Source organism: Plasmodium chabaudi, assembly GCF_900002335.3.
Source record: "Plasmodium chabaudi chabaudi strain AS genome assembly, chromosome: 5".
Taxonomy (NCBI): domain Eukaryota; phylum Apicomplexa; class Aconoidasida; order Haemosporida; family Plasmodiidae; genus Plasmodium; species Plasmodium chabaudi.
In genome coordinates this window covers 702,760-717,554 of record NC_030105.2, presented here as the reverse complement: position 1 = coordinate 717,554, position 14,795 = coordinate 702,760, and the positions used below count along the sequence as shown (strand labels likewise).

General features: G+C 23.5%; 3 protein-coding genes across 3 annotated transcripts; all 3 read left to right on the top strand.

The window, feature by feature from the left end:
• Positions 1-3,078: 3,078 nt before the first annotated feature.
• On the top strand, positions 3,079-8,179 carry PCHAS_0520100 (conserved Plasmodium protein, unknown function; the record flags this gene model as incomplete). Its single annotated transcript, XM_016800201.1, has 3 exons — positions 3,079-7,499; positions 7,755-7,951; positions 8,166-8,179. 3 exons carry the CDS (start codon positions 3,079-3,081, stop codon positions 8,177-8,179), a joined length of 4,632 nt encoding a protein of 1,543 aa, XP_016655231.1.
• A 922-nt stretch (positions 8,180-9,101) lies between these two features.
• On the top strand, positions 9,102-12,158 carry PCHAS_0520000 (acetyl-CoA transporter, putative; the record flags this gene model as incomplete). Its single annotated transcript, XM_016800199.1, has 9 exons — positions 9,102-9,264; positions 9,717-9,816; positions 9,931-10,015; positions 10,125-10,309; positions 10,439-11,270; positions 11,384-11,470; positions 11,595-11,652; positions 11,844-11,947; positions 12,099-12,158. The coding sequence occupies 9 exons, from the start codon at positions 9,102-9,104 to the stop codon at positions 12,156-12,158; spliced, it is 1,674 nt and encodes a 557-aa protein (XP_016655230.1).
• A 967-nt stretch (positions 12,159-13,125) lies between these two features.
• On the top strand, positions 13,126-14,725 carry PCHAS_0519900 (phosducin-like protein 2, putative; the record flags this gene model as incomplete). The annotated part of the gene is made up of 8 exons (XM_016800198.1): positions 13,126-13,173; positions 13,355-13,478; positions 13,640-13,704; positions 13,805-13,891; positions 13,985-14,082; positions 14,203-14,324; positions 14,447-14,514; positions 14,696-14,725. The coding sequence occupies 8 exons, from the start codon at positions 13,126-13,128 to the stop codon at positions 14,723-14,725; spliced, it is 642 nt and encodes a 213-aa protein (XP_016655229.1).
• Between the last annotated feature and the right edge of the window lie 70 nt (positions 14,726-14,795).

The following is a 14,795-nucleotide window of genomic DNA, read 5'->3' as shown; positions in this document are numbered from 1 at the left end:
ATTTTAAATATAAACTTGGCTAGTTTTTAAAAAAGATAATCGCAAAATGATACATATGGAAAGCATAACGATAGAAATCGTAGCATCTTTAACAAAAGATGTGCAGTTGATCGTTAAAACATCATGCACACACAATTTTCATATTTTTACTTGTTATATTGTTATTTATTATACTAATTAAAATTTTACCGTTTCCCTTATGCTTTTAAATATGTTTTTTTCTGAAACATACCTAAGTATGATGCTACATCGTATGAAAGAACAAACATTGGGCTATTATATAATGGAAAACATAAAAAAATATTTATATATGTGAATATGGTAATACCCTGATTGCTTATTATAAATTATGTGCTATTATTAGTTAACAACCATCTATATTATAATAACCCATCGAATATTAGCACATATACATATATGCACTTATATACAGTTAACCTTACAATTATTATGCAAATGTGTGTTTTCGAAAAAAATAGTATACTATGTTTTGTTACCCTCTAATTGCTTATAAAAAAGTTTTAAAGATATAATTTTTGTAATTATAAATTAATAAGAATAAGTAGTTAAAAATATGGAAACAGATTTAGTATTTCCATGTTCAATTATACTACCTACAACCAAATAATATAAAATATTATGCTTTACAATACCATTTATATGGTGTGATAATTTATTAGAGGAAATACGACATTAATATTTTTATGAATTATTACTACATGAAATATATATGCCTAAAAGGAAATTTACTGTTGTAATAATTTCATGTTTTATATATAGACAACGATAAATTAATAAATCAGTATTTTTCGTAAATATAAATATTATTTATATTTATTTGATGTTATTTTTAATATGAACAGGAATAATTTTATTATCATAAACTAGCTAAATTATAAAATATAGCTTTATTATTTCTCATTAAAGCTGTATTTACATAACAACTAACGTTTTGAAAAAAAAAAATATTTTATTATTATAATTTTTGTTTCCTAATTTAAATAATTCTATATATATGCCCTATATATTATTATATGTAACTATTAAAACGCAGAAAATAAAAATACAAAAATTATTTTACAATATAGCAACCTATTTCCAATGTTATAGGAAAAAATACAAAAACAGAATAATAATGGATATTAAGTAAATGACTACATATATATAATAAAAAAAATTGAGAAAAAAATAAAAAATTTATATTATATTTGTTGGCTTTATATTTTTATTAATTTATAGAAAGAAAAGGAATGCGCCCACAATATTTCAATTAATTTGGGTTTATAAAATTCTATATATAAGAATTAAATATTCTTATGTATACTATATAAATTCGGGCTTAAATAATTTGTTAATTAATTATTTTATTATATACATGAATCGTTATATATATTGTAAAATAAAATACCTATAAATAGCATATAATATTATATTATTATATGCGGTACATTTATGAGGTACCCGTTTATTATGTTAAAATTTTTTTTTACAAATATATGTACAAAATTGAGTACTTTCATTGCAAAAAATAAAAACATAAATTCATATATATATAAAAAATACTATATTTACATTTATTATGTATTTTTTTTTATTATATATAAATATTTTACTTTATAATTTATATTATACCAGGACAGTTATTTTTTTTTTGAAAACGTTGATAAAATATAATTTTTATTATAAATACATATTATACTTAGAAAAAGATATATGTAATATTAAGCAAACCAGAAAAAAAAAAAAAAAGCATACAGCTTACAAGTATGACAATGAACTTTATATAATAGGAATATTTTTCTATTGATATTCATTCAATATTATTATGCATATAATACTATTGTTGGCATAAATCACAAATGGAGTATTAAAATATGCTCATATTTATGCATATATGTATTACTTGCATATGCTATATTTTTTGCCCGTATCTTAATACTACGTTGTATCGTTTTGAAGATGTTTATGAACAAATGAATAATGCATACATACATTAAGTATTTTTTATTTATACATTATATATATATTTTTAAAACATCTGTTTAAATATATTACTAATTGCGTATGAATTAATTTTTATAAGATTAAAATTGATATATTATTTTTTTCTCATTCACATCGATTTTAATATATTATACAGTACAAATATGTGTACAATATTTATTTATATTTATGTACTTTTTATATATTTTTTTTCTTTAGATAATTTTATTTTAAAAAATGAAATTAATATATATATATTTTAGTTAATAACATATAGGCTTATACATTTTTTTTAAAACTATTTATGGTATATGTATTTTTCTTGCTTTTATTGATTATATATATAATTCAGAAAGAGTGAGAAGCATATTCAATATTCTCTTTCTTTTCTCTCTATATAAGCTTATATATTTATACATGTGCATTATTAAATACACAATACATATTTAATGATGTAAGAAAACATGTAAATTTTATATTAGTGTGATTTTATAAAAAATAAAGAATATTATGTTATTTAAATACAATTATATATAAGAAGCCTTCGATAAAATATAAATTAAAGAGTAATATTTACACTATATTATATTCTATAAAGTTTTATATGCATATAATATATATACATATACATTTTTTATCTTATAATATGTATATGTTATGCGAAATATTACAATCAATTAAGCTAATCTCTATTATGTTTTTTTAATATTTGTCAAATACGAGCAGAAAAACAGTTTTGTAGTAAAATACAAGTAAAGAAAGTTATATAATACACATATATGTACGTATGAATATATATTTTAGATACACATTTAACCGGTTATATATTTAAATTAGTTTTGAAGTAAAAATTGTTGCATGTTTGAATATATGATTGGACAAATATTTGCATATATATATATATATTTTAAATCCAAGATATCACAACACATACACGCATTTATAGCAGAATATCATATTAATAGAAAAATATATACACGAAAAGTGGAAAATATTATATATATATATTTATATATATATAATAAAATAAGTGTATAAATAAACAAAAAGGAAATAATCCTGAAAAAAATATGCATAAAAAAATTAATTAAAATAATGGATAAATCAACTACAAAAGAAACAATGGCTTTAACTTTAAAAAATTTACGAAAAAGTAAATGGGGTTCATTATCCAAAAAAAAAATAGAAGGTAAATCATGCTATTCTCCTAGAATAGAAAAAATGATTGAAGTAATATCCCCAATTTTAGATTATTATGGATATAATAAAGAAGATGTATACAATTTTATTAGTTTATATAAATTCGATATAGAAAAAATTCAATTAGAATTAGGTAATATTGTGGAATCTAAGGAGGGTAATGAAGAAGGCTTATGGGAAACAGTGAAAACCCGAAAAAGCAAAAAAACCCCTGCAAAAAATGGGAAAAAAAGTCTTTCACAAAATAATACAATTGGAGGAAAAAGTAACAAAATTGATAAATTATTTTCAAAAGGTTTTAATTTAAAAGAAAAAGATTTAAGAAAAAATAATAAATCTGGAATGGGCATTGCGAATACCGGTGCCGATGTTGGAAATTATAATAAATATAATAAAAATGATAATAAAGCCACATATATTGTAAATTATGGCTCAAAAAATGAAGATACTTCACTATTAAATAATGGTAATAAACAACCTTATGATGATAATATGACAAAAAAAAATGTTATAGGTGAAGATGCCGAAGGCCAAAAAAATAAAAAAAATCTTAAACAATCATCACATGCTATAATAAATGATGAAAATTTTTTACATGGTAAAGAAATTACAAACAAAAAGGGGGACCCTCTATCCAATAATAATTACACCAATAATGCACAAAATTTTGATAAAAAAAAACTATTAGCATCCGATGAAGGAGATAAATCTAAATATAATGATAAATTAGTAGGTATAAAAAATAGTAAAAACAACAAGACAGTTAATATACCATCAACAGGTATTACTAATATTAATGTGTCTGGATCAACAACAGTTTCGAATTTTAGTAGATATAGTAATTTTAATTATAATGATAAATATTTTAATAAAAATTACAATAGATATAATAAACCATTAAACGATTCATATTATGGACGGAATAATGGTAATAAGACAAGATATTCAACATTTAGCAATAATAACAGTAATAACAACATAAATAACAATAAGCAAGGCTTATATAATTCTAATAATAATAATATTAATACCCACGATGGTAAAGGACCCCAACAAAAAAGTAATTTGAACAAATATACTAATAAAACACAAAATAAAAGTAATAACATAGATGGTTTGGATTGTGATCCTTCTACGGATCAACGACCAAATGGTGACTCACCAAATAATAAACCTTCAAATAGTGATGAAAATAATAATGATAAACAAAAAAAAAAAAATATAGATGGAAAAACCCCAAATGAAAAGAGTAATACAAAAAATATGTCGTATGCTTCTATAGTTAATAAAAAACTTAAAGAAGCCTTTTCAGGCGTTATAAAAAAAATCGAAGGAAAGAAACCCACATCAAACGATCAAGCTATAAATAAAACGGAAGATGAGGGTGGCAAAAAAGAAAAAAAAAGTAATAAAAATCAGTCAACAAATTCTAATAAGAATTCCATCAACAATAATAGCAACAATGATGGAAAAACTGATAAATTATGGGTATCCATTATTACAAAAGGTAGTAAAAATGGAAATGCTCACGATAATAATGCGGAAAATGCAGATGATAATGCTACAAAAAATGATGATACTAATTCAAAAGACTTAAAAAAAGATGCAAATAAAAAAGGTGCTCAAAATAATAAACTTTCAAAACAAAAAAAAAAAGAAAATGCACAAGGAAAAGATCAAATCACATCTAGTGAGAATACATCTAAAAATAAAGAAGAAATCTTAGAAGAGGGAAATAAAAAAGGTCAATTAAATGAACATGCAAGTGATGCAAATAAGAAAAAGAATGCCCAAGAATGCGTTCCAAGTAATGAAAATAATAATGTTTCAGTAAAATCAAAAAATGCTAAAGAATTATCTAGTGACGTTAAAAAAGGAAAAAGCAAAGTAAATCAATCTGGTGCTAACGCCATTGAAAATAATAATTCAAAATTCACAATTTCTTCACACATGGATAAATTACATGATCATCAATTCTCAATGTCAGATGATTATAACAATATGAAAGATAAAAACAACGTCCCAATATTTATGCCCGGTTTATCTCTAATGGGAAATAATGTAAATAAAAATATATTTTTTGGTAATATTAACATTACTGGAGATCAAATAGAAAATTTCCATGCCCCTGATAGCGATAACGAGTTAATGAAAAATGATAGCAATTATCAAAATGCTAGTAACAACAATAACAGAATGATAAATTCTGAAAATAGAAAAAAAAATAGCTTAAGAAAAAATTATGATGTAGATACATCTCAAATTGATATAAATGCCGAAATAGCTAACAGTGATAATAATAGTGGCAGATCCTTATTGCATATGAAGGATACTGAAAATAGAAATTATGAAAATAATCATAGAATTCATAACGGTGCTGAAAATAATAGCAATATTGACATAAGAAACCAAAAAGAGAGGGAAATGAAACAGTTATACTTTAAAAATAAAAACCAAAAGAGAGAAGATCTTAATAATGACAACAATAAAATATTAAGTGATGATAAACAAAAAAGAATGTTCCATACCCAAAGTAATAAACATGCACAAGTTAGTGCAAAATCTCAACATCTATACATACCAAAAATATCTGGAGCAATAGGAACATCCACTACTGATATATCAATTGGTAACCATCATCAAATTCATAGTTCATTAAACAATAATGCTAATAGTAGTAATCAAAATAATGCAAAATATTTGATTAATAATTCTTCATCAGTATATATGAACCAATCATTACAACACCATTCTGCACATGAAAATAATAACTCATCATCATCTCTTATTAATGGAAAGCATAATAATAATTATGCACATAATGTAATGAAAAACAAAAATTATGACCCTGATAATGAAGACGCAAATACTTTGCAACTAAACCAAATATCTCAGAAATTTTTACAAAATCAACATAATTCAGGAACCAATAAACTATCAACGGATAGCAACAATAATGGCGATGATAGCAATAATAGTAACGCCAACAATATCAATGGTAATATAAATATTGGTGTAAATTCAAGCAATGGATTAACAAATAATATGTCGAATAAAAATACAAATGCAGATGCTAGTAATATGAATTTAATAAACTTAGGAATGAATAATTTAAGTAATAATAATATGTATAATTCATATAATTCTCCTCCAGGTTTAGCTAACCAATTTAATTATTCATTTACAAATTTATCATATCCATATAATAACATGCACTATAATGGATATACTACACAAACATTAGTTCCTCAATATGGTTTAATAAACAATCATTATAATAAAAATAATAGCATTCATAATAACAATTTTAATTATAATATGAATTATGATAATTTTGATGAAACCAATTTATATGCTCATAATAATAATATGCATATGAATAATTATGTAAATTTTGTGAATTCGAATATAAAAAAAAACCAATTAAATACAGATGACGATACATTAAGTAACTCTGGTGATGTATCTATAACAGGTGGATTACAACCTCACAATTTATCTCATGATAATCAGAATAATAATTCTAATCACAATGGAACAAATATGAATAATTCATCATGCATAGATAATACAACAAATAATAATGCTATTAATAATTTATCATTAAATAATATGACCCCCAACATGAATATACCTTGTTCTAGTACTAGTAACACTAACGATTTAAAAAATAAATCCCAATTAAATAAAAACATCAACGATTTACAATTACAAACACCTATACAATCAATGAAACAAAGTCAAAATGCTCATACTAAAAGTACCAATAACAACAGTAATACGACTACCTCCACTGCTTCGAATAATATGAGCAGCCAACATCCCCACAATAGTAAACATTCAACTCACCATCATCAAAATTTAATCATCAATAATAGTGGAAATAATAATAGCAATGCTAATAACAGCTCTATAAATCAATATTCCCAAAATCAATTGAATCAAAACAATTCACAAAATACAGCTTCATCTACTTCTTCCTCTTTAACAGGAAAAATAGAAACAAATAGTTTAAACAATAACACATCACAAAATAATCAAAATAATTACTTAAATAAACAATTATATCATAATAATAACTACTATAACTTAAACTCAAATAGCTATAACATACCACCTGGATTTAATATGTCACAAGATAAAGAACAAAATGCCAATTATCTTAACAATAATGTTACTACTACCAATGCTAATACAAATGTCGCAGCTTACAGAAATAGCTGGAGTAATATTAATGAAAAAAATCTTAACCACTACAGCATGAATTATAACTACAACCGGGGAAGCAAAAACAGCTTCAACTATACTAGCAATTTGTAAGTTAAATAAATAAAAAATATATAGTAGCATGGTGTACATACATATATTTACATAACTAGTATACAAATAAGCGCGGTGTGACTAGCTTGTTTCGATATCGCCTTCCTTTGAATGAGAAGCAAAGGAGGCTGAGAGAGCAATTGGCATGCCTCGTACTATTTCTTTTTTTGAGCGGACTTTTTTTATCTATACATAATAATATGCCTGTATATTTTTTTCTAATTAATAAATAATTTTACTTATCTTTATAGGAATTACAATAATAGTAATGGATATAATGGAACTCGAGATAATACAAACACATTTTTTAATTACAATAATTTTAGTTATGCTTTGCAAACCCCACCAGGTTTACAAAACTATTATCAAAATACTCAATATCAACAACAAAACAATTACAACAGAAGTTATAATTATTCCGGATACAATAACAATTTATCTATGTGGAGTAAGTGAAACATAGCGAATGCTAACATACATATATAGTATGGACGTATTATGTCATTTTTGCCCTAGTTTATTATCCCTTATTTAGTGAAACAATAAATGCTTCATATATTTTCGTTTATTGCTTTTTTTATGGCATGTCATACTTTCCATTCTGCACATCTCATATTGTTTCCACTCTTTATTGATATTCATATTTTTTTTCCAACTCACAGATAGAGAAGATTGACTTTTAACGGAATAAAATAATATGGTCATTCTATATATCCCCATTTTTATAATTTTTTTTTTTCCTATATATATCATATATAATTTGTTATTACTATAGTTTTATGTTTTTCTTTATTTTCTTTTAACTTTATATATCTTATTTTTTTTATATTTTTTTATTATAAGTATTTCTACTTTTTTTTTTATTTTCTTAATGTATTTTGTGATATGCATATCAAATAATTTCTTACGCATATATTTTAATATATATGTGTGCTTATCCCATTTTAAATTAAAATTTTGTATTGTTTAATCGAAGCAATCATCCGATTGTGTAATTTACTATATATTTTTATACATAATAAAATATATGATTATTGTTATAATTAACTCTTCGTATAAATATATAATAAGCTCATGTGTGTATACACATGTATACTAAACAAAAAAATCATGCTATTAGAAATATTTTTTAAGCATATAACGCTAATATTAATCGTAAAAACATCATCCTTTTTATTATTAGGGCTTTTAATTTCACCTTTTTTCTATCTTTCAAAAAGAAGGGGGAAAGTATTTATTTGCTCTTATTTTTTGCTATCACCAAATAATATTAATAGGCTTGAAAAAAAAGTAACATAAAATTAAATGTATAAAAAAGATTTACAAAAGGAAAATAACACATTAGAAAAAATTAAAGCATAAGGATGAATATATATATTATGTATATGTGTACATTGCAATAGTGCAAAAAGGATTTATTATTTTTTTTCCACCCAGTTTTCACTTCCCTTTTTTGGCAAAGTATATATATAGATAATATATATTTTTTTTGTTTTAAATATATAAAATAGAAAAAAGTAAAATAATTATGAGATTAATAGAAATTTTGATATTATTATAAAAATATAAAAAAAAAATAAGAAGAAAGCATTTTCATTATGAATAAATCTTCACATGGAAACACTAATACAAATTTAATGAAAGAAAGAAAGCCAAAGCAAAAAACAGATGATGAAAAAGATTATTCCAAAGAAAAAATATCAAATAATAATTCAGACTTTTATAATGTGATTTTCTTATTATTGCTATACACTATACAAGGTATCATATTTTTAATTTATCAGCTATTTTAGTATAATATTCGTCTAAATGTTTTTTGATTATTATGTTTAAATAATTGTTTATAATAAAAAAGAGAATGTAATGTATGTTATGTGTGTTGCTAGCCGCGCCATTATATCACCATTCTTTTCACATACTCATAAAAAAAATATATACGTATATATATATAAATAAAATATTGTGTATATAAATACATGCATAGAGCGAACTATACAAAGGCTAACGTGCTGATGGTCTTTTTGTTATGTTTGAATTTTTTTGTTCAAGCATACTATACCAAATTTTTATTATTTATATTATAAATCACACTGCGTGTATATACCATTTGAGCGCGAGCCAATGTTGAATCATATAATTCATTTTTTTTGCATTCCATATCTTGACTATTTTTATAGCAAAACTATAATACCTGATTTATTTAATTTTTTTAGGTGTGCCCATAGGGGTTTCATCTGTAGTCCCTCTAATAATTCAGGATAAGGTTAGCTACTCCCAGCTAAGCATGCTATCATTGATTAGCATACCTTTCAGGTTCGTATTTAACGTATACTCATATAAAAGATGCATTATATATATTGTGGGAACTAGTATTTCCTCTATAACACTTATATACATATATATGCATGAAATTCTTTTCGATTTTAGCTTAAAATTATTATGGGCACCCATTGTAGATGCCGTATATATAAAGAAGTTTGGAAGGAGAAAGAGTTGGATAATTCCATTACAGGTAAGATGAAAATAAATAATAAAATGAAATAAATACAAAATATTATATAATTAAATAAAATTTCTTCCTTTAAATTCATAAAAAAACATTTTTTTTTTAAAATGTTCAGTTAATATGCAGCCTTTTGATGATACTCTATAGTTTACGGGTTAGCACATGGTTAGGAGAACGAAATGACCCAATAAACTTATATTACTTGACCTCCTTTTTTTTTATTCTTTTTTTTTTAATGGCTACCCAAGATATTGCAGTGGATGGGTGGGCCTTAACCATGTTATCGGAGAAGAATAAGGGGTAACAAACAAATCGAACTACACACATATATACATACATATATATAAATATATGGATACACATTAACCACAATCATGAGGAAGATATATAGCATTTTCATGTATTCCTTTTTCACATTTCTCAATATAGGCTGGCTTCAATATGCAATATTTTAGGGCAAAATATCGGGTATTGTGTATCTCAACTATCATTTTTAACCCTAAACAATAAAAAAATATGTTTTTATTTATTTAAGAGATATGTCAAAATTATGCATTCAATATTTCATAATTCAGAATATTATAAAATGCTGAACGACAATTTAAAATTGATATATCATACTTTCTTGCCTTTTGTTGATATGAATGTGTTTTTAAAATTTTGGGGTGTATTTATTTTATTATTAACCATACTTACATTTTTTAAAAAAGAAACATCAAATAATAAGGAAAATGAAAATACAAAAATTATTGAAGAAGAACAAGAGCAAAAGAATAAATCGCAAAGTATATCAAATGCCCCCAAAAAAGATGGAAACGAATTTAGAAATGCAAAAGAGACGTATAAAAATTTATACGAATTATTATTCTTACCACCAATGAAAATATTTATTATTTTATTTTTAATAAATCGATTACCGTTTGCATCCGTTGAAGTTGCAACAAATTTTAAAATGTTAAAAAAAGGAATAACAAAAGAAGAATTTGCAATATTTAATCCATTCTTTATACCTATATCAATTATATCACCAGCTATTATTGGAAAAATTATACAAAATACGAATCCATTAAATGTATATTACTATGGATATATGTTACGATATATTTCTAATATTGTTTTATCGACATTATTACCATTAACTGAATATATGTATTCAAATAAAACTCACGCACCCCAAATACTTTTTTATATGTATTATTTGTATATATTTGGAGCTCAAATATTTAATAATCTCTGTATAGACTTGATGACAGTTTCATCGGTAATTTTACTACATAATTATTTACATTGCTTCTAAAGTTTACATATGTGGATATAATATGTGTGTACATATTTGGGAACACACATACACACTTCTTACCTTTTTTTTTTCAGATGGGGTTTCAAAATGTAATATCAGATCCACAGATAGGCGGAACATATATGACATTTTTAAATACCATTAATAACATGGGCTCTCACGTAATATACAAAAAAAGAAAAGGAACAAATTAAAAAAAAAACAATAATATTTCCCTTTTTCGGAAAAATGACAATAAAATACGAATAACAGTTACTCATATTACCATTTTTATTTTTATTTTAGTGGTCAACGATATTTTTATGGTTGCTTGATTATACAGATATGACAATTTGCTACGGAGGTATATATATACTTTATTTTTTCATAATCATATTGAGTTTCTTCTCAGTTTTGTCAAGAAATGAATATTTTTTGCTTAAATACGCCAAACAGTTTCTTATATGATTGTTGCCCCATGCCCGCTTATTAACAAAATTTACGTTCGTATGCATACAATACCACATTTTAAATTATATTTTTTTTATTTTTCAGGGCGTTGTATATTCATTGACGGTTTTTACACACAAATGATATGCTCATTCTTAATTGGGATACTAATTAATAGTTTTGTTTTAAAATGTATTAAAAAATTACAGGTAAAATTATATAAATACTAAAAAAGGACCATTACATTTAAATTTTCATATATACATATTATATATATGTGTGTGAAAAACAAATTAATACATGACTCTACAAAATGAGCTCATTACTTTATTTGCCATAACTGTTTTTTATTGTTTTTAGAATTTCCCAATAGAAGACTGGAGAACATATTCCGATAGTATTACAAAAAAGAATAATTAGTAAAATGTATTAAATAATTTAAATGCTAATATTATTTGTTTAATAGGTGAAACATATATTTATAATTTTTAGTATGTATTATATGCATTTCGCTTAATTAGTATAAAAGTTTCACAAAAATAATAAGTAATAATAATAATAAATAAAAAAATAAAGCATGATAATATAGTGAAATACATTGGGGAAGTCTTATTTTCCCTTGAAAGTGCCCTAGTAATGTGGATGTGTATGCTTATACAATATATGTATGAAGGAATCACCTTTGCATATGAGTATGTGTATACACAATAATATTCATAGCTTGGAAGAGTCAAAATATAGTTCAAGAAAGAAAAACCTTTAATATATATCATATTTATTATTTACCAAAAGCATATAAATTAAAGTACCCGTATTTTATACACTTTAAAATGCATATGCAGGAATATATAGCATATTATAAATATACACATTTCAGAAAAGTTTATATTATACATAATAATATTATATGTATATATAAAATTAACAAAATTAAAGAATAATAAAATTATTCAATAATAACAATTGCTATATTAACATTGTGAAGGAATATAGTTTCTGTTTTTTTTTTTAATTTAAATTCTACTGTTTTAATTCATATATTTATGTACTTATTTATTTTTCATTTCATTTTTTGTATACATTTTTCGTCGTTCCCTTTTTCATAACACCATAATCATTGTTATGCATATAATATTTATTGCATTGCATAGCTTGGCATTTTATTTATTTTTTAATTTTTTTCTTTTTCTCCTTTATTATTTTACATAATAACTTTTCTTTTTTTCGTATTTTTTATCTATATAATTGTAAAACACCTTATCAAACCTTATTACAAAAGATATTCTATTTTTTATATTTACAATAAGAAAAAAAGTATTATAAGTATAGAAAAATATTATAGTACTCCTATTAAACAAACTAAATATTTTATATATAGATCTATAAGATGAACCCCAAAAATAAGCTAACAGATATTTGCACATCTCTAACCTTAGTAATACATAACACATGAATTATCAACTATCTACATAAAAATGATCGAATAAATAAATACAGAATTAAATATGTATAAGTACACATATGAATGTGTGCTAACTATGCACTGTAAAAACACCTAGTTCAATAAATAATTGTAATTTTTTCCAAATTTTATTTTATTTATTTAAAAAATCCAGGAGCAAGCAAAAGAGGACATAACCAAAGAATGCAAATTGGTGAAGGAACAAAATAAATATCCAAAGGATATACTACCGAAAAATACATTGGACCAAAATATCAATCCCCTAAATTCCAACGAAAGTATGACAAATAAAGCTAAAAAATCTATTAACACATATGGAATGCATATATAATAGTAGCTATGAGTGTTTTAAATGTGCTTCTTGAAAACAGCGCAATAATTATATAAATTGCATCAAATGTAGAAACAAAAAACGAAATTATAATATAAAATTTTTCAGCAGACGAAAATAGTGATGAAGAGGAGATACGAAAATGGAGGGAGAAAAGATTAATGCAGCTTAAAGTAAAAAAAAGAAAAAACACTATAAAAAGTTATATAAAAATAATGCAAAACATGTACACATTTTAATTTTCAAATTATTCTCATTTCCATTTACAAATAGAAAAGGCAAGAACTAAAAAAAGATGGTGTTTATATAGATGTAATTGAAAAGGATTTCATACCCACAGTTGTTAAAAATGCTTGCGTAGTAAGTATCTATATTTATCGACATGCCATTTTCTCTATATAAGTATATTAATATAATACTTTATCATCTTTACTAATTTATCTGGTCAAATAGGTTTGCCATTTTTATGACAACAACTTTAAACGATGCCATATTCTACATACCCATTTAATCAAATTAGCAAATATTCATTTAGCGACAAAATTTATTAAGTAAATATAGAAATAACAAAAATCGATAAATAATGTATTTAATAACATACATATTTTATTTCTTTAAACTTATATGCCTTGCCATTTTTTTTATCTTCCCTTTTTTTTGTCCAATTTCAGAGTAGAGGCTAAAAATTGCCTATTTTTTATGAACAAATTAAATATAAAGGTTTTGCCGAGTTTATGCCTTTTTATCGATGGTGTGTTAGTCAAGACTTGTATTGGATTTGAAGATTTTGGAAGTACTCCAAAAAAAATGAAAGAAACAACAAAATAAAATAGTTATATATGCATATGCATAGTTAATAGCTTATAACCACGCACGGAGCTCTACATGTTTTTATAAATTTATTTCTATTAATAGATAAAGATGAATTTAAAACAAAGGATTTGGAATTGTTTTTATTTAAAAAAAATCTTATTAGAAATACGGTAAAAAAAATATATACACATATATATAAATGAAATTGAAATAAAAACGATTTAAACAAAATCACACTCGATATAATAATATTTAAAAAAATATATGATTTTTTTTGGAAAACTAAAAAAAAATCGTTGTATTTTCAAATGTTCTTGTAAAATATAAATAATATTTTTCAAATTTTTTAAGGAATACAACGAAAGCGATGAAGAAGATTAATCGGATCTAAGGATTTCCTCGTCTCCAGTTATTCCATTTTAATTTAGTTAATATTACTTTATTAATCTGG